At 41.7% G+C, this 25,421-nt stretch overlaps 5 protein-coding genes across 9 annotated transcripts; 1 reads left to right on the top strand and 4 right to left on the bottom strand.

Moving 5' to 3' along the window:
* Positions 1-93: 93 nt before the first annotated feature.
* Positions 94-3,278, bottom strand: LOC103830843 (probable serine/threonine-protein kinase At1g09600). 4 transcript variants are annotated; one of them, XM_033274623.1, is made up of 7 exons: positions 2,305-2,776; positions 1,952-2,236; positions 1,562-1,879; positions 1,250-1,477; positions 1,086-1,186; positions 637-1,012; positions 94-551 (listed from the first exon to the last, which is right to left on the bottom strand). In XM_033274623.1, exons 1-7 carry the CDS (start codon positions 2,722-2,724, stop codon positions 411-413), a joined length of 1,869 nt encoding a protein of 622 aa, XP_033130514.1. In that variant the 5' UTR covers positions 2,725-2,776; the 3' UTR covers positions 94-410. The 4 variants fall into 4 exon arrangements, with proteins under 4 accessions (XP_033130514.1, XP_033130511.1, XP_033130513.1 ...); XM_033274620.1 differs by adding an exon at positions 3,054-3,278 and having other exon boundaries at positions 94-1,012; positions 1,562-2,236; positions 2,305-2,966; XM_033274622.1 differs by having other exon boundaries at positions 94-1,012.
* A 496-nt stretch (positions 3,279-3,774) lies between these two features.
* LOC103830844 (pentatricopeptide repeat-containing protein At1g71490) lies at positions 3,775-6,750 on the top strand. Its single transcript, XM_018653057.2, has 3 exons — positions 3,775-6,148; positions 6,370-6,470; positions 6,544-6,750. Exon 1 carries the CDS (start codon positions 3,831-3,833, stop codon positions 5,865-5,867), a length of 2,037 nt encoding a protein of 678 aa, XP_018508573.1. The 5' UTR covers positions 3,775-3,830; the 3' UTR covers positions 5,868-6,148; positions 6,370-6,470; positions 6,544-6,750.
* LOC103830847 lies at positions 6,290-9,171 on the bottom strand. Of its 2 annotated transcripts, XR_004449098.1 has the most exons (6): positions 7,725-9,171; positions 7,528-7,642; positions 6,996-7,077; positions 6,849-6,900; positions 6,523-6,754; positions 6,290-6,333 (listed from the first exon to the last, which is right to left on the bottom strand). XR_004449098.1 is itself a non-coding variant. In XM_009106664.3 (5 exons), exons 1-5 carry the CDS (start codon positions 8,025-8,027, stop codon positions 6,692-6,694), a joined length of 615 nt encoding a protein of 204 aa, XP_009104912.1. In that variant the 5' UTR covers positions 8,028-9,171; the 3' UTR covers positions 6,506-6,691. The 2 variants fall into 2 exon arrangements, 1 of the variants encoding a protein (XP_009104912.1); XM_009106664.3 differs by lacking the exon at positions 6,290-6,333 and having other exon boundaries at positions 6,506-6,754.
* A 218-nt stretch (positions 9,172-9,389) lies between these two features.
* Positions 9,390-13,362, bottom strand: LOC103830848 (ethylene-responsive transcription factor ERF021-like). Its single transcript, XM_009106665.3, has one exon. It carries the CDS (start codon positions 13,271-13,273, stop codon positions 12,719-12,721), a length of 555 nt encoding a protein of 184 aa, XP_009104913.1. The 5' UTR covers positions 13,274-13,362; the 3' UTR covers positions 9,390-12,718.
* Positions 13,363-22,426: 9,064 nt separating this feature from the next.
* LOC103830849 (receptor-like protein 11) lies at positions 22,427-25,421 on the bottom strand. Its single transcript, XM_009106666.3, has one exon. It carries the CDS (start codon positions 25,031-25,033, stop codon positions 22,616-22,618), a length of 2,418 nt encoding a protein of 805 aa, XP_009104914.1. The 5' UTR covers positions 25,034-25,421; the 3' UTR covers positions 22,427-22,615.

A 25,421-nucleotide genomic window follows, 5' to 3' on the forward strand; every position in this document is an offset into this window, starting at 1 on the left:
TGAAAGAAGCCATAACATACCCTTGCTAGTAACTAAACCGAGATGGATAGTTCTACAAAATGAATACACTGGTTGGATTGCGATGAGGACATAGGTTGCAACACATATGTTTGCTTGACTCAACTCAATATAGACCTTGTGCGTCTGTACAACATTGATAATGTGATCAATCTTGTTGGCCTAAGAAACAAATTTGACTATACATTGCCTCAATCCCTGGCTCCACGCACAAAAGGGGCAAGCACAAAAAAACGCTTATGAGTTTCTATGGCTTGATGAATCCTCAAAACTTGTGTTATTGTTGTTTAAATTTCTTCTTCCTGTTCACTTCTCTCTCTCTTTTAGTTACCGATCATTTCTTTGGTGTAACGCTGCTGCTGCCGCTACCTTGCTAATGCTTGGTTCTTCTTTTATCCATACTTTTCGACACGGGCTTTACGGACAGCTTGTTGGATCTGCTTCTCATGCTCTTTTAGCATTTCTTCAAGATTCCCACCAGGAGGCATCAGTGGTCCTGAGTAAATGATTCTGTTTTTCATTGGCGCGTTTCCCTGTCACGGAACATAATAACTCAACACTTACATACCAAAAGGTTAAGACCCATAGAATAACTAGAAATGAAATAGTGAGGCTTACGGTTGAGTAATCTCTGTTAGAACCGCTCCTACAAGAATCACCAGACAAGTTTCCTGTCTGTACTATCCTAGACTTCATCTCTGCATTAGTTTGCCTCTTGATGCTTCCTCCTCTGTTCCATTCAGTATCAGAAACACTTGGGTGAACCACTGAAGAAGCCTGAGCGTAGCCGTTCTGGTGAAACCCCTCTCTTCTGGGTGGTTCGATCCTAAACCCGGTTCCACCTTCCTCGTCAGTTTTAAACTTATGGCTTATGCACATGACCTTGGACTGCCCTGCGGCCTTTAACTCAGGTGTATTAGCAGTTTTAACATCTTTTGGTTGATTTTTTGTCACAGTCTCTCCCCTTCTTCTCTTTTTATCCTCTGCCCTTAGTCTACAACCAAAAAGAAATTAATAAGAAAAGCTCCACAAGAGAGGAATAGTGAAGTTAAGTGATGATGCCTTACTTTCTTGCTTCTTCGTTGCGAAGCTTAGCGTCAAGCTCCTTACTTGGTTGGTATCTAGGTAAGTTTGATGGATCAGCAGGGAGTGGCTCCGTGGTGAAGAACTGCATAGAAGAAGGTTAGTAAATGATCATTAGAAAGTTTAGTGCTTGTTAAAGGAATATTACTTCGCTCCTCAAGGCAGAAGCAGCTGAGCCACGTTTCTCAGGTTCTATTGCAAGTAACTTATTGATGAGGGTCAGAGCTGACGCAGGGAAGTGACTGAAGGTTTCCGCAAGAACAGGCTTGTAAGGGTGACTAGGTTTAAAGCTTGTTGCAAGTGGCAGAGTTGCTCTCTTCCAGTAATCTTCCGAGGGTGAACCACATAGCTTAAAGATCTTGTGCATCTGCTCAACCTGAGAAGCAAAAAAAAAGTGATTATAATCTCGCCAGCCGTGCGATACAAGAAACTACATAAAGTTACTTGAGAGTTTCATTACTTCTGTGCGTCCTGGCATAATAGGCTTTCCGGCGAAGAGCTCAGTGAGAATACAGCCTGCGCTCCACAGGTCTATGGCTGGTCCATACTCAGTAGCACCGAGTAACAGCTCAGGCGCTCTGTACCATAAGGTTACAACGCGGCTAGTCAGCTGCAAGTCTCCATCACCTCGGTAAAAATTCGCCAAACCGAAATCACCAATCTTCAAAACACCTTCGTTGTTAATCAAGAGGTTTGATCCCTTGATGTCACGGTGGAGGATGCCTCGTCTGTGGCAATGTTCCAGACCACGGAACAGCTGTTGCATGTAGCACTTGATCTGAAAACATTGTAAGACTTGAATGTTCCAAACTTTTAAAGTCCATAGGGAAACAAAACATGTAATACCTACCTGAGTTTCAGAGAATTTGATTCCAGGAGTTGCGGCTAGACCTGCGAGGTCATGTTCCATGTACTCAAAGACAAGGTAGAGACTACCCGAGAGTCTAGATGTGACAAGACCTTCAAGCTTCATAACGTTAGGATGATCAAGCTTGCGAAGAATGAGAATCTCCCTGGCCATAAACTTAACACTCTCTGGATCCATATTCACAAACCGAACTTTCTTCATCGCTACAACCTTTCCCGTTTCTAGGTCTCTTGCTTTGTACACGCTGCTGTAAGTCCCCTGTCCAATCTAATAACAATACACAAAACATAAGTTGCAGTTTAAGGTCACAAAGAGAGATTCAAAGATAACCTAACTTTGTCTAACTTCTCATATGAGTCTGCGTAGCGAGGAACCCATCCCTTAATGGCTTCTCCAGCAACAGAAGCTAGCCAAGATGGCCATTCTGGAGTCAAACGCCCTGACTGTTGCACCACGGGCATAGCCGTGACTCTTCTGGAGTGGTTCCTGCTCCGAGCTCCCACAATGACCACTGGCTTGTTACCGTTTCGATCGGATGACGTGGAGGGACGACGCGCCACTGGATAGCCATTGGCCACGACGGTGATGGAAGCTGCAGAGCTGGGACGTGAGAAAGAACCTTCCTTTTTGGATAAAGAAGAGGAAGACGATGGAGGATGAGAGATGAGATGAAGGGTGGACTTGCTGGAGTCTAAGAGCTCGTTGTTGGCTACGGCGGCGGTTGGAGTACGGGCGGTGGCGCAAATGCATCCCATTACAAAACTAAAAGACCATTCAATAAGGTCCTAAATGAAGCAAGAAGCTTGAGTTTATCTACTTGTCTACTCTGGAGATATGGTCGGCGATCAGAAAACTCTTATTTTCTTTGTTTGGATAAAAAAAAAGTGGAACGTGCGTGCCACTCAATGTCTTTTTGTCAACTCAACAACAGCTTTGTTTTTCTTTCCTCCGGTCGTAACTATGTCTCATGGGTTTCGGTCAATAGGCCCATTTTCATCTGCAAAGCCCGACAATCATTGTGTCGACATTCATGTATAATCAAACAACACCTGAAGCTAAATCAGACAGGAACCAAAGCCTATACCTTTGGAAGTAACTCAAACCATGCTTGACGATTACTCGGTCAAGCATTTTCACAAACACCTTATAGACGAATGTGGAGAGACTTGTTTAAGCTTAGGGTTAATTAAGAAGTCTCTCGTTGTAAGCTCTTTCCGCCGGAGAACGATTCTCAACAGCAAACACATCGTTCTTATACCAAAAGCAGCAACATCGACCTTCACCGTTTCGGAATCGCCGATCACGGCACAGTGGATAACCGTACTACTAGTGCTGCAACCGAAGTAAACCGAACCGAATTATTTGGTTTTGGTTTGACACGTGACTAACCTCAATAGGCTTTAAAGCATTTTGGGCCGACATGGACCTTTTGGTGAAAAGCCCATCACTTTTAAGCCTACTAATGAATGCTAACAAGCAAGTTTTCTATGGAGTCTTTCGTCTCCCACTGCGTTTCTCGAGCGGCCTCTTCCAGTTTGCTTATCCCTTTCAAACCTCTATCTCTTTCTTCTCTCCCTATTCCATGAGAAATCTCAAATCATTATCTCTAGATTTTGCTATGGATATAACCCAGGACCTTTAAGTGTGTGTATGGTATGTTTAGCACACCACGTGTTCGATGCTATACCTCAGTGAACTTTCCTCAAGCCTGATCCTTCTGATTTGATTTCAAGATTCTTTGAATATTTTCATTCTAGTGTTAGGATCAGTTGTGATTATATGCCACGTATGATGTTACGACATACTGATATTGTCTTTTCCTTCCCTACATACTGACACAGTGACACTGTCATATTTATCAATGCTGATTGAGAGTCTTTTCAAATCACTCGGACATTACGTCAGCCACGGTCGTTTACATGACGCCTTCAAGGCATTTTCTCTCATTCGTCTTCAGTCTTCTTCAAGTGATCTCCTTTTGCAATCCGCAGCTTCTCTTTTATCCGCCTGCGTCGATGTTCGTTCATTTTCGTCAGGGCTGCAGATTCACGCTCACTGTGTCTCCTCTGGTGTTGAATATGACTCTGCTTTAGTCCCAAAGCTGGTTGCTTTTTACTCTTCCTTTAACCTCCACAGTGAAGCTCAGTCAATTAACGAGAACTCAGGCATTTTGCTTCCCTTGCCTTGGAATGTACTCATCGTTTCGTATGCCAAGAACCAGCTTTTCGAGGAGGCTATTGCCGCTTACAAGAGAATGATGAGGAAGGGAATTACACCCGATGCCTTCACTTATCCCTCTGTTCTCAAGGCATGTGGTGAAACACTGGATTTTGAATCTGGAAGGGTGGTTCATGGATCTATCGAGGTTAGCTCTCACAAGGGTAGCGTGTATGTCTGCAATGCGTTGATCTCTATGTATAAAAGGTTTGGAAACGTGGGTGTTGCTAGGAGGTTGTTTGATATGATGTATGAAAGAGATGCTGTCTCGTGGAACGCAGTGATAAGCTGTTATGCCTCGGAAGGCATGTGGAGTGAAGCGTTTGAGCTTTTCGATCAGATGTGGTTTTCAGGCGTAGAAGTCAGTGTCATAACTTGGAATATTGTTTCTGGAGGCTGTTTGCAAACAGGAAACTATCAAGGAGCTTTGGGTTTGGTCTCTAGGATGAGAAGTTTCCCCACGGGGTTAGATCACGTGGCTGTGATTATTGGCTTGAAGGCTTGCTCGCTTTTAGGAGCAAGACAGTTGGGGAAAGAGATTCACTGTCTTGCAATTCGCTGTTCTTACGATGGGATTGACAACGTTCGAAACACGGTGATCACAATGTACTCTAAATGCGACGACTTTAGGCACGCCTTTATAGTGTTTCAACAGAGTGAGGACAAGAGTTTGAGTACTTGGAACTCTATCATTGCCGGCTATGCGCAAGCGAATAGATCAGAAGAAGCTTCTTACCTTTTCAGGGAGATGATGCTCCACGGCCTGCATCCAAATTCCGTTACGCTTGCAAGCATTCTCCCTCTTTCTGCTCGGGTTGCAAACCTGCAACACGGGAGAGAGTTCCACTGCTACATCCTGAGGCGCGAGTGCTTCAAGGACTATACAATGCTATGGAACTCTCTCGTAGATGTTTATGCAAAATCAGGAGAAATTGTAGCTGCACAGCGAGTATCTGATTCGATGAAGGAAAGAGACGAGGTAACATACACTTCCTTGATAGATGGATATGGAAATCAAGGTGAAGGGAGAGTTGCATTGGCCCTGTTCAACGAGATGACCACATCCGGTATTAAACCTGACCATGTAACCATGGTTGCTGTTCTGTCTGCATGCAGTCATTCCAAGTTGGTCCATGAAGGCCAGAGGCTGTTTACGAAGATGCAGCGTGAGTATGGCATACGTCCTTGTCTTCAACACTTTTCTTGTATGGTTGATCTCTATGGTAGAGCGGGTCTCCTGGGAGAAGCCAGGGATGTGATTCAAAGAATGCCGTGTGAGCCGCCCAGTGCCATGTGGGCTACTTTGCTAAACGCTTGCCACATCCACGGGAACACAGAGATTGGTGAATGGGCGGCGGAAAAGCTCCTGGAGATGAAGCCTGAGAATCCGGGGTACTATGTGTTGCTTGCGAATATGTACGCAGCTGCTGGCTCTTGGAGCAAGCTTGCTGAAGTGAGGATTTTTATGAGGGACTTGGGTGTGAAAAAGGCTCCTGGGAGTGCTTGGATTGACACAGGTTCTGGGTTTATACTGTTCTCAGTGGGGGACGCATCAAGCCCTCGAGCGTGTGAGACATATCCTCTGTTAGATGGTCTGAATCAGCTGATGAAAGACGTTGCTGGTTGTGCCATCAATGACGAGCAGAGTTCAGATGAAGAACTTCTTCAAGAAGTAGGATGAAAATGATGGAGGATAAATCATGGACATTAATGGTGGCGTTGAGTTGGAGACTGCTTCAGACGCTAATGTCAGAGCCGTTTTGGACACAATCTCCTTGGCCGTCTCCAACGCACCAGCTGCCTTTGCAGACGATTTACGTACAAGATGGGAACAGTTGCCACCGTGAACGAGTGACTGTTGTTGGCTTGAAGACTTTGTTTCCGGGGAGGAGGAAGATCGTGGGCGGGACGAGTAACGGAGACACCAAAGAAGAGATGATAGAAGCAGTGAAGCTTAACATGGTTTGTCTTCGTTTTTGTGGCTCATTTGGGTTTGATTTTGTGTGTTTTCTGTTCTCTCAACACTAACACTTTGAGCAAGCATAGAATGTTATGACCAAAACTCTACACGAACACTAGTTTTACATGTTGATAACTTTCGTAGTAAGCTAAATCGACCATCAATGTTGCTCACTCTTCTAATTTATTTATTTATTATTATTATTTTTTTTTGAATTATACAGAGGTATCCTGGTCCCACGTGTCGGTCCTCTGTTCCTGATGATGCCGAAATGTTAATTCCCCAGTGGCCGGGATTCAAACTCAGGTGGCGGTACTCACAGCTGTAAGTCCTTTACCACTAGAGCTAGAAGCCCCGGTTCACTCTTCTAATTTATTTAAGTTGTTTTCGTTTACAGTTACATTTAAATTTGTGGATGGCACAAGTACTACGTACCAACTTAATGGTATGTAAAAGAAAATTGTAGATGAAGATCAAGCAAGATTATAGTCGTTCGTAATATTTATTTTGTAAGAATTTATTAAGCAAGCCGCATCATAATTCCATCAGAAACGATCAGCAATTTGAGGAAATTTCCTGAGCAGCCAGGCAACTCCTTTGACAGCAGCCTAACACACAAAAAGCAAAAGATGTTTGAATCTATATCAACTCATTTTCAAATGCATCAAGCAATTTGAAATTAATAGTAGTAGCTCATATTACAATAACACTTTCTCCGGGTTTAATTGCAGGCTCGACGCAGTCCCTTACATATCTGCAACACACAACCCCACAAGAAAAAAATGACATAACTACTGTCATTTGGTTGTGATGTAGTAGCAAAGTTATGTTAAAAAAGAGTGTGCTTACACAATTTGTTTCTTGCCATCAATAACCTCTAACCGGTAAAAGCTGCAACTTTTGCTAAATGGAAAATTTTTTCCCTTCCATTCTGTCAAAAAATTGCATCTTATGATTGTAAGAATAGTATGATCTTTTAAATCACATTTGATCATCATTTAAAGCCATAAATAGTTTAAAATTTTATAAGGAATGATGTAGAATTTACTATTTCTATTCATTTATTTGGTCACCATTTTAAAGACCGTGGGTATCCTAAAAAATTTGATGTAAAACAAAATTTCCCTAGAAACAACGCCTTAAAGGAAACAACCACGAAATCAACATAAATAATTGGACTTAATGGGGATTACATTAACAGTCTAAAGTTGCAAGTTTTTGTCATTTCTGGATCCTAAAAATGAGATTTTGTCGCCCAAGGTTCAACGATAACATATTGACGTGTTAATTAGTTTTAAATATACTTTTTCCTACAACTGAATTTCAAATTAAGCCTTGTAGCCTATGATGAACTTTTTACGGGTGAGTTTTGGAAGCTCACCAAGATGCCACGAAACTCCAACAGCTGAGGAGTCTTCTTTCGAAATGTCATCTATCACAAACTGCATGTCCGTACTAGTTGCATCTATGAACTTTCCGAAAAACTCTAGAATTGCCTGTAATGGTTTGATCAAGAACAACATTAGCTTTAAGTAACGTTTTCGAAAGAAAGACAAAAAGTAAAAAGAATATACAAACCGTTCGGCCAACGAAGGGAGATGAGAAAATGAGATCTTCGTAGACGCAGTCCTGGGCAATGAGGTCCCTAGCAGAGGATAAATCATTGCTGTTAATGGCGGTGTAGAAGCTGGAGACGATCTCATACGCAGGCGTTTTGGGAACAACGTTGTTGGCCCGCGACGGCAATGCAGCTTTGGTAGCAGGAACATAGGATGTGGACAATAGCCGCCGTGAAAGAACAACGCTTCTTGGTGTGACCACTTTGGTTCCGAGGAGAGAGGAAGACCTCAAAGAAGAGATGAGAGAAGTAGTGACGCTCATCGTTGTTTACTTGATGTCTTCGTTTTGGTGGTCATTCTCATCATATTTATATATATATATATTAAGAGCTCAGTGATATTCAGTATTTGCTTATTCATTTCAATGCATCTAAAAATCAACATAAGGCGGCTTAAATTATGGAGAATCGTGGAATTTTCCTATAACAAAATTGAATTGTATTCGTACACACGGGAAAATAGTTGTACATATATTTTTTTGAGTAATTGCATCCTCTATACACGTTAGAAAGATAATTTAGGTAATTGGAAAAGTTGATATCTGCTCCTGTTTATAATAGACGTATGCCCAAAACTAACCCTATATGTATGTCCAAAACGTCGCTTTCATCAGAGTTCCCTGACACAACGTGATTTGATTGATATTCGACGTCGGGGACAAAATGGTAAGTTTCCCACCACGCCTTTATCACCATATCCAAATAAAAAGTTAACAGCTATGAAACTTAAATATCTTTCGTTCTTTGTATTTTCAGCGAAATGGCCCTATTTTTTTTAGTAATTTTCTACTACTAGTTCTTTATGTCTGTTCATATCTTTGGAGAATTAATTGTTGAATTTTCTTATAATAATTTTGAATAATGTGTATAATAAAAAGTTTCTACGAATTATAGAGAGATGTTGAATTTTCTTATAACAATTTTGATTTTGATTTGTTACGTTGAAGTTTTAGTAATCAATACTATTTTTTATAGAAATTTTAACTATTAATGAAATTTAAGGTTTAGATTTTAGTGTTTATAGTTTGAGGTTTTGGATTCAAAGTGTAATTGGGATCACACTAAAGTAATTAGACGAAAATTATAAAGAATAAAAGAGGAAAAAATTGAAACTAGAATAAATAAATAAAATGAAAATATATAAAATATTCACTTATTTATATATTTTTACTCTGAGTTTAATTTTAACTAAGAGTATAAAAAAATTTACTCCCCCCAATCCATAAAAAAAAAAAAGAAGACTTGAAATAAAACAGAGACATTATTTTTTCTGTTTCATGTCCAAAAATTAACTGAATGGAAGGAAAACACTTTTACTCTATTAATTTTATTATAATTCAACTGAACAATCACGTCCTTAATCTATATAATATTTATTTATATTAATTTTTTTTGTTAGAGGTAATTTTGTATGTATATCTTATCAAATTATAAATGTGATTTTGTTGATTTTCAATTATTTTGTGATAAATTGTTTTTTTTTTTAAGTCAGTGCAGCAAGTACTGAAGAGATTTGAAACTAAATAGATTGATGCTCAAATGAGCTTATTAAACTAGAAATGAAATAGCTCAGTGAGCTTTATTTAACAAGACAAAGAGAGAGGATGAAGATAACGTTGTCACCAAGATAAAAGAGTTTTCGATTGATTCATAAAAATGAGAAAGGAGGCTGCTCAAACTGCAGCCAAAGTTGCAACTTCAGAACTGTTAACAACATATATATATATGAGTCTATAACCCTAGTCTAAAAGCTTCTAATGGATCATAAGGTTGAGCTTTTCTTTGGGCTTCAATACTCCCCCGCAAACTTAGCGTAGGTGGATCTCAACGGAGCCAAGTTTGAACCTCAAATGATGGCTTGGTGGAAAAAGTAGTGGAAGAATGATCACATAGGAGCTATAGGTATATTGAAGCCCACACTGAAGCCTATCTTATGATCCATTAAGAAGCTTATGTAACTATGTAACTAGGGTTTTATAAACCACTATATATGTCATTAGAGTGATTGCTAGTATGTAACTTTGGTTGCCATAGTTGCAGCCACATTAAACCCTTTTTATGATATCAATCTATCTTGTTAGCTCTTGGTGACAACTCTCAAGTTTCCTCTCTATAGTTTCTTTATCATTCAATAAAGCTCTATGAGCTATTAGTCTTTCAATAAGCTCTTTAGAGCCTAAATCTATTTTATCTTCAAATGTCAACATGGTATCAGAGCTTCAGTCGGTTCATGGGTTTATAATCTCACCAGTATCTATACATATCCTCTCTCTGCGCTTTACTACATCAAATGAGTTGAAGGTTGAAGCTTTCCATCTCAAGATGGCACCTTTCAGACAGTAAAAGAAAAACCAGACCAGATGCAACCAGATCGAGGTTTTTTCAAGCTCAGCTTACAAGTGGGTTATCTACATCAGAACGTGGGTTATATGCAAGTCTGTCCAGGAAATCATCAAGCTTTCTCCATCCCTAAAGCTTGGTAAAGTGACCTTTTCGGCAGCAGAGAAGTCAAAGAAGAGACACGCCTTGGTAAAGCAAAGTTGGTGTATTGGTGAAGCTGTTTGAAGAGGATAATGACTTTTCAAACAGAACCAGTGGTTTCTCCAAGTCACATGTCATGTTTCTTCTCAGGGTAATATCTCTGTACTTTCATTCGAGGCTGAAAATAGATAGCTTGGGAACTGGAAACATATCGCTGGCTAGGTATTGTGATGTGACTGGATTGGTTTGGAAATTTGCGATAGGATAGTGGTGGGTTTGAGATTAATGGCAGCAAGTTTCTGTTTTTGATGAGTGCACACAAGATGTTTGGTTAAATGTCCAAGAGAAAAACAGATTGTGAAAATGAAGAGTTTTGGTGGCAGATAGATAGGAAACAGAGAGTTGAGGTTTTGGGCTGTTGTAGGATGGATTTTTCTTTGGCTGTGAGATAGCTTAGTCTAGTTAGGAGGATAAAAAAAAAAAAATCCCCAACTTGTTGTGAGACAAATAGGTCAAAAGAACCTGAAGATGTTCTCACACTTATGTCTATTCTCCAAGCTGAATAGTCATCTACCTACTTCCTATAGACCTTCAACTACTCATGATCCTTTCAAAGCCAGCTCCATCTGCATCTTCAAACTTGGATCAGCTGCTTGATTCACCACCCGATGCCAAGTTTGCGGGAGGATATTGAAGCCCACACTGAAGCCTATCTTATGATCCATTAAGAAGCTTATGTAACTATGTAACTAGGGTTTTATAAACCACTATATATGTCATTAGAGTGATTGCTAGTATGTAACTTTGGTTGCCATAGTTGCAGCCACATTAAACCCTTTTTATGATATCAATCTATCTTGTTAGCTCTTGGTGACAACTCTCAAGTTTCCTCTCTATAGTTTCTTTATCATTCAATAAAGCTCTATGAGCTATTAGTCTTTCAATAAGCTCTTTAGAGCCTAAATCTATTTTATCTTCAAATGTCAACAAGTACCAGGGTAACTGCTAACGAGTAACGACCTTAGCTTAATCAAGTGGTGACTGGTGAGTGTCAGTCACCATGTAAGCAGTGTCGTCTCGATTCCTACGTCTCTTCCAGTGACGTCGAGCTCCAACCACCGTCCTCATCTCCCCTCAAAGCAGAGCTCCGGCGAAATCTCCGGCTAAACCTAGCAGAAGTAGACGCCCTTCACCTTTTCCAGCCAAAAAGCCCAAACCTTTCAGGGAGAGAGATGCTTTTCCCTTCTTCTCTTCCGCTTGTCTCCCGTACATGTTCATATCCGCATCAATGGGTTAGAGAAAAACGACTTCTTTGGGTCAAAACTCGTTCTTTTGTACACTTCGCGCGGTTTGATAAGACGCACAGAAGGTGTTCGACGAAACTACTAACTGAAATGTTTACAACAGTTCTTCCTGTTTGTTCAGAGCTGAGGGATATAAAGCAGGGAAAAGAGATTAATTGTTATGCTTTAAGGAATCTTTTCTTGCCAAATGTATGATTAGTCACTTCCTTGATGGTGATGTACTCAAAGTGCGGTGTTCCGGAGTATCCTGTCAGACTGTTTGACAGGTTGGTTGGAGCGGAGTAATGTTAAAGCATGAACCGCCATGATTGACTGCTATGTGGAAAACAAACAGGCCAGATTCTGTTACAGTGGGTAGGGTTTTGACTATCTGCAGTGATTTAAAGCTTTGAAGCTGGGGAATGAGATTCATGTGCGCATTCTGTAAAAGGATTTCGAGTCGATCCCTTTTGTTTCTTCAAGAATCATCAAATATGTATGGACAATGTGGAGATCTCAGAAGTGTTAATCTCTCTTTCGGTACTGTTGTTGGGCTCTCTGACATGGACCGCCATTATATGTCAAAAGCATCAAGTAAGTTGCTTGAAGAATGCTTAAAAGTATATTCTGTTTTCTTGTCTGCAATAGCTTGCATTTATAGGATATACTGGTTTTGGTTCCTGAAAAATGGAAGATCTACATTGAACTGGATCAACTTGTAAAGAATCTTGCTCTATAAAATGTAGATTTACCTAAATATTAGTCAATGGTTTGTTTAGGAAAGAAAGTCAAGAGAAGGCAAAAGGCTTGTTAAAATTTTTAAAAAAATCTTATAGTTTTCATATGGAATTACATAAGCAGATGAGGTTACAAACAATAGGAAAAAAAATAAAAAATAAGTCACACCTCGCAATTTCTTACACAGCTTGTAAAATAGAGGAAGCCTAAAATAGAAGCTGTGTGTCTACTAGTACAAATAATCTTTAAAATAATTGTAAAGAGGTCCATTATCTGGGACCCATCAAGCTCATCTGTTCCTTTAGAAGAGTGCAAGTGCCTTTCCCTCCAAGACTCACATGAACTTTATTCTTTGCTATAACGGTAAACCAAACCCTAGTAATTAAGCATTCTAGGCCATTGACTTAACCTGGTATTATATTAAGATGTAGAAACTCTCCCTCAGTTTGGCATTAGGGGTCCCAAAGAGAGTCAGTCTGGTATGCATCCCACACATTCATCCCCACATCATTGTCAAACCCCATTGGGTCATCATATGATGAATGCATCAACATGGTAGGAGATCCCAAAGTTGACTCGTTGATCGCTTGAATTTCTCTGGGCGAGAGTCTCACCATCGTTGTACCTACGTTGGAGGAGCTTGAGGTGTCCACTTGCATGGCTGACTCTACTGGCTCTGTTCTGAGGTAGAGTGCTGCCTGATGAGCTGCCATGCGAACGCTGTCTGCGCTAGAGTCTGCAGGACGTGGCAGGCTGTTGACGAGCTCGGGGAAGTTGAGACGAGCCCCTTGTCCCCTGAAATGGAATGCTGCAACGTCATAGGCGGTTGCAGCCATTTCAGGAGTCTCGAAGCTGCCTAACCAGATACGGTTCGTGGTCCCCGGTTCGCGGATTTCAGACACCCATTTGCCCCATTTTCTCTTCCGAACTCCTCTGTAGGCAGATGGTATACCAGCTTGACCATCATTTCGCGCATTGTTAGTGGAGTTACTACGACCAGACGACATGAGAAACCACACACAACCAAGTTTTTTCTCAAAATGTTTTCTGTTTGAGTGCTTTGTCTGCTTAGATTCTGATGTTTGAATGTTAACAATGGTTTGCAGTTATTTATAGGTGTGTATTAGTGTCTTAAACAGCAGATAAAAGCATGTAGACGTTTAATAATAATGTCAAAAGCTTCAAAAGTGTAGCTTCCAGGAAACTTCAAAGGTGGCTTGTGGGTTTAACAAGTGTTATATCTCAGATGGAGAACTGTAGATTCACTTATTATTGTGATTATATAATGAGAACTGAGAATATAAAGGAAGGAGGCAGAATCTGGATTTTGTTTTAAAACTGAAAAGAAGTGTAGTGAAGAAATGGAAGTAGTAGAAGGAAGCAGAGTGTCACGCCCCAACTTTTGAAGAAATAATGGGTCGGGACCGAGAGGTTTAAAACCGACCATACTTAGTATTTTTCTTAAGTTTAAGCTTGTAAAATATCTAAGTATGGATAATATAAAATAAGGATGGAAGTGTGTAGAATACTTTAGGAGGAAGTAGCTTAAGAGTGAAGTACTTCATGTTGAAGTTACTTCATAGGAAGGAAATGATCTGAGCCGTTAGATCGGTTCGATCTCCACCGTCCGTTGAGGAGGTGATTTTGTATAAATAGGGGGTGAAGCCTCATTTGTAAATCATTCACCAAGTTATAAAATCAAGTACTTTCTAAAGCTCTGACTTCTCTCTAAAAGTATTCACACTTTCTCTCTCTAAGTGCTGATCGAGTTTGTCCGAAAGGCTGACTTAGTAACCACAAGGGTGGAAAGGTACTAAGGCCGCACGTCCTGATTGCTGTGAAGAAATCAGTCCGTGACAGTTGGTATCAGAGCGGAGTTACGATCCAGACAAAGGGAGCCTCTGTCCGAGTGAAGAAAATGGCTAAGGGAGATAAACAAAAAGAAGCAAGCTCGCAGTCCGGCGTGGAGGAGCGCGGACGGGAGGCTACGTCCACACGTGCTGGCACCCAGCGGGAAAAGAGTGTTTCTCGTGAGGCTTTGGGTGTGGCTGTGGGCGAGATTGGTGAGAAGCTCGAGAGGGTCGAGCATACCGTCACTGAGCTGGAGAGTGTTGTGTTCGGTGGGCTTGAGGAGGTCAAGCAAAATGCTGCCGACTTGGACTCTCGGTTCATTCGGCTCGAGGAGCTGGTGACGGGATCCATGCAGGCTTTGCGTGATGACATCGAGGGGATGAAGGCACGCTTTACTGCAATGGAGGAGGACGTCGCACTGGTCAAGAGGGCAAGCGCGAACGCTGGAACCGTTGAAGGAACCAGTGTTGGTAAGGTTGAATTTCCGAAGCCAAATCGGTTCAACGGGGCGCGGGATGCCAAGGAGGTCGAGAATTTCCTTTGGCAGATGGAGATATACTTCGACAATCTCAACTTGGTGGCTGAGAATGCGAAGGTGAAGGCTGCGACGTCCTACCTGTCGGACACGGCCATGCTGTGGTGGCGAAGGAAACATTCCGAGATCGAGCAAGGAACATGCCGGATCGATACTTGGGATGATTTCAAGAAGGAGTTAAAGCGGCAGTTCTACCCGGAGAACGTCGTGTATGAGGCCCGTAAGAAGTTAAGGGAACTTCGACAGCGTGGCTCGATCCGGGACTATGTGAAGGAGTTCACAACGCTCATGCTTCAGATTCCGAACATGACTGCAGAGGACCTTGTGTTCTACTTCACCGATGGACTGCAAGCTTGGGCCAAACAAGAGTTACAGCGTCGGGGAGTCAAGACAGTGGACGAAGCCATTGCGGTGGCTGAGTCGCTAACTGACTTCCGCACCTCTGGTCCGTCCGAGTCCTCAAAGAAGAAGGAGCAGGTCGTGGCCAAAGGTGGGGGAGCGAGACGGGATACTTCCCGACCATCCAACTCAAGGAGTTTTGAGAGGGGTGCTCGACGGGAAGACTTCGAGGCAAGGAAAAAGTCCTTCGTTCCTAAGGGAGGGTGCTTTGTGTGCAAGGGGCCACATGCGATGAAGGACTGTCCAAAAATGGGATCCTTGTCCGCAATCATGGAGAGTCGGGACACCGAGTCTCCAGAAGAGGAGCCGGGAAAGATGGGATCGTTGCAGCTTCTCAACGCCCTGAAGGCTAACCCGGTGGTAAAGCCAACGAGCAAGGGGCTTATGTATGTCGAGGCTCGGATCAATGACAAACCGACCCGAGTGATGGTGGACACGGGCGCCACTCACAACTTCATGGCGATAGACGAAGCTGTGAGACTTGGTGTCAAGTGGTCCAAGAAGGACGGTTGGATGAAGACGGTGAACGCCAAGGCTCAACCAGTCCATGGGATAGCCCGAGGGGTCGGGATGAAATTGGGAAGCTGGAATGGTCCGGTGAACTTCTCAGTCATTCCTATGGACGACTTCAAGGTAGTCTTGGGTATGGAATTCATGAGACAAGTCTCAGCCATACCCATGCCTGCGTTGAGCTCGGTATGCATACTCGAGAAGGGATCACCGTGCATGATTCCAGCCTTGGAAGAGAAAACCGATGGGACGAGGCAACTATCGGCGATGCAGCTCACCAAGGGGGTGAAGAAGGGTGAACCCACGTTTTTGGCTATGATGAAGGTGGAGGATCAGCCCAAGAACGTGGAGTCTATCCCACAAGTCGTCGAGGCAGTCCTTGAGGAGAACAAGGACGTGATGCCAGCTAAGTTGCCTGAGAAGTTACCACCGAGGAGGGCGGTGGACCATCAGATCGAGTTGGAGCCGGGAGCCAAACCACCATCTATGGCACCTTATAGGATGGCTCCATCCGAGCTGGAGGAGTTGAGGAAACAACTCGATGAGTTGTTATCGACGGGGAAGCTGAGACCGTCGAAGGCACCTTATGGCGCCCCGGTTTTGTTCCAAAAGAAGCATGATGGTTCGTTGAGGATGTGCGTGGACTACCGGGCCCTTAACAAGGTGACGATCAAGAACCGTTATCCCATTCCGCTGATTGCCGACCTATTCGATAGACTTGGTGGGGCAAAAGTCTATACGAAGATGGACTTGCAGAAGGGTTACTATCAAGTCCGGATAGCGGAAGGGGATGAGCCGAAGACTGCGTGCATAACGCGGTATGGGTCGTTCGAGTGGTTGGTGATGCCCTTCGGGCTTACGAACGCCCCAGCCACGTTTTGCACCCTTATGAACCAGATCCTACAACCCTACTTGGATCGGTTCGTGGTGGCATACTTAGACGACATAGTCATCTACAGCAACTCGATGGAGGAGCATGTAGAGCACCTACGGACAGTTTTCCGGGTTCTCCGAGAAAACGAACTGTTCGTGAAGAGGGAGAAGTGCACGTTTGCCACTGAGGAAGTTCAGTTCCTTGGCCATGTTATCGGCCATGGAAAGCTGAAGATGGATGAACCGAAGGTCAAGGCGATTATGGAGTGGGAGGCCCCGACCAAGGTGACGGAGTTGAGATCTTTCCTTGGTCTGGTCAACTACTATCGTCGGTTCATCGAGGGATATTCAAGGAAGGCAGCACCACTGACGGACCTTCTCAAGAAGGGGAAGACATGGGACTGGTCCGGACGTTGCCAAGAAGCCTTCGAGGAGCTGAAGACTGCAGTAAGCCAGGAACCCGTCCTTGCCTTACCCGACTTCAGTCTCCCTTTCGAGTTACACACGGATGCCTCCGACTTTGCCATCGGGGGAGTGCTGATGCAAAATGGACACCCAATTGCCTTTGAGAGCCGCAAGCTCAATGAGACTGAACGGCGGTACACGGTTCAAGAGAAGGAGATGACCGCGATAGTCCATTGCTTACGAGTTTGGAGACACTATCTTCTGGGATCGCACTTCTCAGTCAAAACGGACAACGTGGCGACGAGCTACTTTCAGACCCAGAAGAAGCTGTCCCCGAAACAGGCAAGATGGCAAGACTTCCTGGCTGAGTTCGATTACACTTTGGAGTACAAGCCAGGAAAGGGGAATGTGGTGGCCGATGCACTAAGTCGGAAAGCAGAGCTAGCAGCAATGAGCCAAGTTGAGGGGACCATTATGGCTCGAATCCGAGAGGGGCTGGAACGCGATCCAGTCGCTAAGGAGCTGGTGAAACTATCCAACGAAGGGAAGGTGCATCGATTTTGGGTAGAGAACGGGCTACTCTATACCAAAGGTCGAAGACTTTATGTGCCTAAGTGGGAAAGTCTTCGACGAGACATCATTCGGGAGTGCCATAATACCCGATGGGCGGGCCATCCGGGACAGAAGAGAACAATGGCACTTATCGAAGCAGGATACTACTGGCCACGGATGAGGGATACCGTGGAACTTTATGTGAAGACTTGTCTTGTTTGCCAGCAAGACAAGACGGAGAACAAGCAGTCCGCGGGTTTGCTACAGCCACTTCCGATTCCAGAGAGACCATGGGACTCGGTTTCCCTAGACTTCATCAGCGCATTGCCTAAGTCCGAAGGGTTCGGATCCATCCTGGTGATTGTGGACCGATTCTCTAAGTATGGGACGTTCGTGGCTTGCGACCGGGACTGCACCGCGGAAGAGGCAGCAAGGGCGTTTTTCAAAAACGTGGTTAAGTTATGGGGACTTCCGCGGAACATCGTGAGTGATCGTGATCCACGATTCACCGGGCGCTTATGGACGGAGCTGTTCAAAATGCTTGGGACAGAACTAAGTTTCTCAACAAGCTTTCACCCGCAATCTGATGGGCAGACCGAAAGGGTGAATGCCTTGCTTGAGAGTTATCTCCGTCACTTTGTAAGCGCCAACCAACGAGACTGGGCGAAGTTGCTGGATATAGCCCAGTTCTCTTACAACCTTCAACGCAGCGAGGCGACAGGACGCAGTCCATTCGAGCTCGCAACGGGACAACAGCCACTAACTCCACATACTTTGGCTGCACCAAGGACTGAGGGGAGAAGTCCAGGGGCGTTTATCATGGTCAAGCAGTGGGAAGAACATGCGGATCAGGCCCGAGCATGTTTGGAGAAGTCCCGTAAGCGTATGAAGAAGTGGGCAGATGAGAAGAGACGGCCTTCGGAGTACTCAGTGGGCGACCTTGTACTTGTGAAGTTACTTCCACAACAGTTCAAGGCATTCCGGAGCCTACACAAAGGCTTGATCCGGAGGTACGAAGGGCCGTTCGAGATAGTTGGGAAGGTGGGAAAGGTTTCCTACCGACTTGACCTACCGGATACACTTAAGATCCATTCGGTCTTTCATGTGAGCATGCTGAAGCCGTACCAGGCTGATATGGACGACCAAGACAGAGGCGTCTCGACCAGGGCACCACCAGTCATGACCAAGTCTTATGACAAGGAGATTGGGGAAGTACTGGCGTCCAAAGAAGTCAGGAAGCGAGGAGTCCCAAGACAGACCCATTTTCTCATCAAATGGAAGGGACTGCCGGAGGCGGAAGCAACTTGGGAACCGGAAGAGGACTTGTGGCAATTCCGGGACGCACTGAAGGCATACATGGCGACGAGGGCGTCACCAGCATAGGTGGGGGAGGATGTCACGCCCCAACTTTTGAAGAAATAATGGGTCGGGACCGAGAGGTTTAAAACCGACCATACTTAGTATTTTTCTTAAGTTTAAGCTTGTAAAATATCTAAGTATGGATAATATAAAATAAGGATGGAAGTGTGTAGAATACTTTAGGAGGAAGTAGCTTAAGAGTGAAGTACTTCATGTTGAAGTTACTTCATAGGAAGGAAATGATCTGAGCCGTTAGATCGGTTCGATCTCCACCGTCCGTTGAGGAGGTGATTTTGTATAAATAGGGGGTGAAGCCTCATTTGTAAATCATTCACCAAGTTATAAAATCAAGTACTTTCTAAAGCTCTGACTTCTCTCTAAAAGTATTCACACTTTCTCTCTCTAAGTGCTGATCGAGTTTGTCCGAAAGGCTGACTTAGTAACCACAAGGGTGGAAAGGTACTAAGGCCGCACGTCCTGATTGCTGTGAAGAAATCAGTCCGTGACAAGAGAGAGTGGATGGGTTTGGATTCTGATGTTGAAGACGCGGTTTTGTTGCACTATCTGTGGACCCATTTGTGATCCATTCCATAACTTTGTAATGCTAAAGCTCGATGGAGAAAGTGAATTTTCCTCAAACGAATGTCAAAGATCATTGGATCATGTACTCTTTGGGAGTCAATTCAAATAGAATAAAAAAATAATTGGCAATTCATTTCTCTTTTGTAACAAATAAATTCCCAAACACTTTCTGGAGTCAACTAAGAAACTTGAAATATCAATTATATCCTTTTTGTATTGTAGCAGAGTATATTTCTATTTCATGTCAGAATGTTGGTTTTAAAAACTCATAGCCAATTTATTTATTAATAAGGTATGGTACATTTCTTTTTGAAATATTTTTCGAAAATTCTTATATTAATCAGTTTTATACATCACTTTCATCTTATCTAAAAAATTGGATGTAGTATTTACATTGATATCACAATACGTCTCTCTTCAAAGGATCACACAAATTATGGCATTCTTCAACTTCTAGCAACACATGTAATCCATCCTTTACTGACATATTCAACCTAAGAACTTCTTATCTAACCATTGTTGCACTATGAGAAATTCTTCACCTACATATGTCACTGTCATCATTGTTTGCAAAGTTATCTTGAAGGGCACTCCCTTCACAAGAGAACATACATAGTCTTTGCATAGGATTACCGAACAGAGACTTTTTAATTATCTTACAGATTTTTAGCCTGGTGATTCTAATACCATTTGTAGGCTTTTAAATTCATGTTCAACTCCGATAAGATTATAAGAATTGTAAGTGTTTCTAGGCATTTGGACACTTCAGTAAAAAAACATATTGCCGAACTATCTATAATCAATAATCAAACTCTCGACGTTCTAAATCTATAGCTACTAACAATTGGACACTTATTTTATGTTTTATTTTGTACTGAATTGGGGTTTCTTACCCCCAATGCTCTGAAAAAAATGTTAGATTTTTTTTGGCTCCTAGAAGATTTTGTTTCTTTTGATGTTTAAGTTTTAGTCACAAATGATATATTTTTATATGTGTGTAGTTTAGTTATGCGAAACGGGATATATGCAAGTCGCAATCTTTGCTTTACAAGAATGTCTTGGTCTGAAAAGAAGAAACGTTGTTGTTTTCTTTGTCGGGAAAGACAGCAGATAAAAGTTCAGGTGAAAGGAGACAGAAATAAAGGGATTTCAATAACAAGAGGAGAAAAAGAACTACTGTAGCTGAAACATGTGTGACTGTTACCTTTATCAAACAAAAAACTATTCAATTTTAGTAAAAATCTGTGACTGAGAGTTTAGAAAGTTAGAATCAGAAGCACACGAAAAGTTTATTTATACCACCGACTTAATTTTTTATCTTATATTCCCTGTATACTAAAATGATGTTTTAGAAATTTTAAATAGGAAGAAATATATATTTGATTTGATAAAATGATTCTACTTGTAAATAACAATGAAATGTGTTATTAAATATTTGAATAGAGACTGAAGCTTTATTTTTAGATTCATTAAAATAATAAAAACACAAAATATATTTTCTCTGTTTTACGAAGAATGTCAATTTGATACTCTAATCTCTTTCAGAAACAATAGTTGCATTCATTGTAAAAAATTTTTTTGAGGTGAATAAATTTAAAATTTATTCAAAGAAAGAAGAATGTTGTTTTGACATTTTCACACATAGTAAGAAATGATTGAAATTTATTTATGTTTTTAGTAATTACGCATATTTAACCAAAAATATTTAGATAAATAAAATTATTTTTAAAATCAATGCATTTTGCGAATAATATTAAGTTTGAAGTAGATATAAATTGCACTAGAATTATAATTATAAAATGACATGGTTTGAGTAATAAGATAAAAATGTGTTATGTTTTTTGTAAAACATAGTGAGTATATAAAACTATCAAATTCAAAAGCCACTGACAGTAAAATTTCCGGCTAACTACCATTGTCAAATCATATTAGATTTATGGTATATCAACAAAAAAACAAAAATCCTTGTGAATACTTCTTCTTTCCATTTTGTTATTTGTATTGTACTTTTGGGTTTCCTCAGTGTAAGCACTGAAATGGGTCTAACGCGTCAAGGAAAACAATGAATCGAACCCCATATAACTCATTTCCCAGTAAAAGATACAATGATGTATGGATATAACAATGCGCTGATTCATTATATATAAAATACATTAAACACTCACAAGACTAGTGTTTAAAGAGCTTATTTAGGAGCTTAATTAAATAAATTAGTAGAAAAGTGTGGTTTCCAACAATGGAAGATGTTCATTGGGTCTCATATAGTATTGATGATGAACATCGAGAGAAAGAGAGATGAATATGTGCTTGAATGCGAAAGAAGTAGTGGTGAATTGCAGCTGGATTCCTATTTTGGGGACTTATTAATACAAAGGGTGGTGAGTTGCAGCTGGATTCCTGTTTTTGGATGTACATAATTAGTCTTAATTATTAGTTTAATACAAAAAACTGAAAAACATAAGTACATTCCTTTTGTCCGAAGGAGGCAACATAGTACGACTTCTTGAGATCCTTTAAGTTGACGACTATACGTAATGTCGGCGTGAGGATCGTTGACTCCTTTGTTATATGGGCTTCTTCCCAACCGTTAAGTGGCCTAATTTCTTATTTTACTGTTATGAAGGATTTAATAAGCCCAATAAGTTTCCACTCACCTTCGTTGGAAGCCGATCATAACATCCCGTGAGAAAGACAGTGTCCAAATACTCTTGGTGTTTGGTTCACAGCCATCTCTACTGGACTTAATGTGTCCTAGGCTCTAATTGTGACTACTTGGTGTTTGGTCGTGCAGTGAATATTGACATATACACATGAGAGTAAACATCTCCTGGATTAGCTTCTTCCCTTCAAGTTGTTTCTCTCTTTCTCAAATTGTGTAAATTTTGTTCTGTCTTCTTACTTCCACCATATTATATTCTTTTGACAGCCGTTATGCTATTTTCATATATACGTTTTTTTTTCTCTTAACAGTTGCTGAATCTTTCATAAATATAAAGCTGAGTTACTTGTTAAATGTTGGAATCTCTCCAATTTTCTTTTAGGATTCGGATGAGTAACTTATGTGACCCTAAAAATTAATAATATCTCATGACAATACCAAGCATCAAGGGGATCATACCACAAGTTGAAGATTTGAGTAGGAAGAAGTTCTCGCATACATTGTTAACCAAAGACACGAAAGAGGTCTTTCTACTACTACAAAACCCATCAAAATAGAAAAGTTACAAAACACATAAAAAATTACAACAAATGCTTAGAGCTACTGCAACAAAAGATGAAGATCTTACTTATTGTTACTCTGAGTTTTCTTCGACCAACTTTTATGATAGCATGAAGTAAAGATATGTCCGATCACCAATCCACAAAACAGACCAGGTCCGTAGGCTATTGCAGCTGCTACCCAGTTGAACATATGTTCCTCCTCCTCTAACACTTCCTCCGGTTGTTGTCTTGCAGGAAGCAAGAGGCGTTTTCCACAGATTTCTTCGAGACCAAAGAGTCTTGGGATGTCGGAGAACGAAGAACAGCTTTGTCTTTGAAACTGCGTGCCTCTTGGCACTGGACCTTCAAGAAAGTTGCTAGAGAAGTTCATGTACGACAGAGAGGAGAGCTCGCCAAGACTTTGAGGGATTTGACCTGACAACTTATTACACGACAGGTCCAACGTCTCGAGCTTCGTCAGATTCGCCAAGGATCGTGGGATATCGCTGGTGAAGCCGTTACCTGACAAGTTGAGAAGATGCAACTCCTTCAAATAGCACAAAGATTCAGGGATCTCGCCGTAAATCATGTTTCCTGAAAAATCAATGGCTCTGAAGTCTTGTTGGATCCGCTCAAAGCTCGTCTCTACTCCTTTAATCACCATAACCATCGTATTACGATAAAAGACAGAATCGTTAATGATATCAGCCATGTAAGGATCATCTTCTTCCCTCATTTTGGTCATCTCACGCCAGTTGGAGAACCAGTGAGGTGGGAGAGTTCCAGTGAAGTCATTGTGTGAAATATCGATGACTCTTAAACTCTGAAACCCAACGGACACGTTGAGATGATACAACGGTCCATAGAACTCGTTTGATCTTAGGATGAGAACGTGTAATGATGGCAGTGATCCCAACCATGATGGAAACACGTCCTTGATTCTGTTGCTTTCCACGTTTACAAGTTGAAGAGCTTTGCAGTTGATCAATGACTTTGGAAGCTTTCCTTCAAGCTGGTTTCGACTAACGTCGAATGATCGTAGCTCGGTAGCATTAGCAAATATATCTGGAAGAGTTCCACTGAAACTGTTGTTACGCAGAATCAAGTCCGTAAGAGAATCAATGGAGTTCCTTAAACATGGAGGAAACGAGCCGTTGAAGAGATTGTTGGACAAATCCAAGAAGCTCAACCCTCTAGTCTTGCATATCCAACGAGGGAATGGTCCGCGAAATGAGTTTGAGTTCAGATCCAACGCTTGGATGAGTGTTTCTTGTAAAGGGTTTTCAAAGCTGCTGAAAAAATTGCGAGAAAGCGTCACTGTTGTCAATCTCCATAAGCAAGAGGGTACTTCACCTTCCAACATGTTGTTAGAAAGATCAAGTACATTGAGGTTGGCTAGCTTTGATATAGACCTAGGGATTGTCCCAGTGAAATTGTTGTTTTGAAGATATAATGTTTGGAGGTTGAGAAACTTTGATATGGATTGTGGGATTAGGCCATCGAATTTGTTACTAGCAAGGAATAAATCCTCTAGCTTAGACAATGATGAAGAAAAAGATGTATTAGTAAACTCTATAGGTCCTGTGAATTGGTTTCCCTCCAAAGAAACAGTTTGTAAGGAAGGAAGAGAGAATAAGGATTTAGGGAAAGGTCCAAAAAATGAGTTATTACTAACATCAAAATGCTCCAAGCTGTGAAATCCACTCATGTCAGATGGAAGCGTGGATGTGAAGTTATTAGAGCGGAGGCTGATATGATAAAGCTTGGTTAAGTTGGTGAATGAAATAGGAATAGTGCCGTTTAAGTTGTTTTGGCCAAGTGACATGACTTGTAGTTTGTTAAGGTTTCCGATGGAAGCCGGAACTTGACCTACCAAACTATTAGTGGAAAGTTGAAGGTAGAAGAGATAAGAAAGGTTTCCTATTGAGGAAGGAATCTCTCCTATGAGCTGGTTGATCCCAAGGCTAAGGTATCTGAGCTCGTTTAGATTGCCTATTGAACTTGGGATTGTTCCACTAAGAGTGTTACCCCCAAGGTTAACGTGTCTTAGCCTCTTTAGATTGCCTATTGAAACAGGAATATCACCTACCAGATCATTGTGAGAAAGGTCAACTAGTGTGAGACGAGATAGGTTTCCTAGTGAAGAAGGAATCTCTCCTTGGAGGTAGGAATAACTAAAGTTTAAGTGTCGAAGGTATTGGAGTCTAAAAAGGCTACTGTTGGTTTTCAGAGAGCCGTTGAGCAAGGTATCAAAGAGGTTAAGTGATATAACCTGGCCAGATCTATCATCGCACGTGACACCCTTCCAAAAACAGCAATCAGTACTACTGCTCTTGTTCCATGGAATTGGGTCAGACTCATCAGTAGGAAACTCGTCTTTGAATTCCAAAAGAGCATCTCTCTGGTCTGGTAGGCAAAAGTGGAGTGGAGGAGAAGCAAGAGTGTGGATTAGGAGGGAGATTATAATACCAGAAAAGCAATAACAGTGGCTTCGAGTCATGATATCTCTCCTTTTTTTTCAGTTTGTGTTGTAAGTAATGTGTTATGTTGTATGATTCACTGCCTCTCTTTAAGAAGAGGAAACACTAAAGGTGGGGCCGTGGGGGCGCTATGACTTGAATTCGGTTGGTTTCGCATAAATGAATTGTACTATTTGTCCTTAACACTTTCCACATAAATTCCAATGGACCATTCGATTTGAAATACATGCATCCACAAAATGTTTTGAGACTTTTAGAGTAAAAATGTATGGACCATAGTCAACTTTTATTCCAAAAATCAAAATATGTTATCTCCATCAGAAAAAAAAACATTATTTGGAAAATCAAATTATTTTTATGAAATTAGCTATTACTTAGCATAACCTGTAAGGGAACATCTCGGCTATA

The sequence above is a fragment of the Brassica rapa genome, chromosome A07, assembly GCF_000309985.2.
Source record: "Brassica rapa cultivar Chiifu-401-42 chromosome A07, CAAS_Brap_v3.01, whole genome shotgun sequence".
In the NCBI taxonomy this organism is placed as follows: Eukaryota; Viridiplantae; Streptophyta; class Magnoliopsida; order Brassicales; family Brassicaceae; genus Brassica; species Brassica rapa.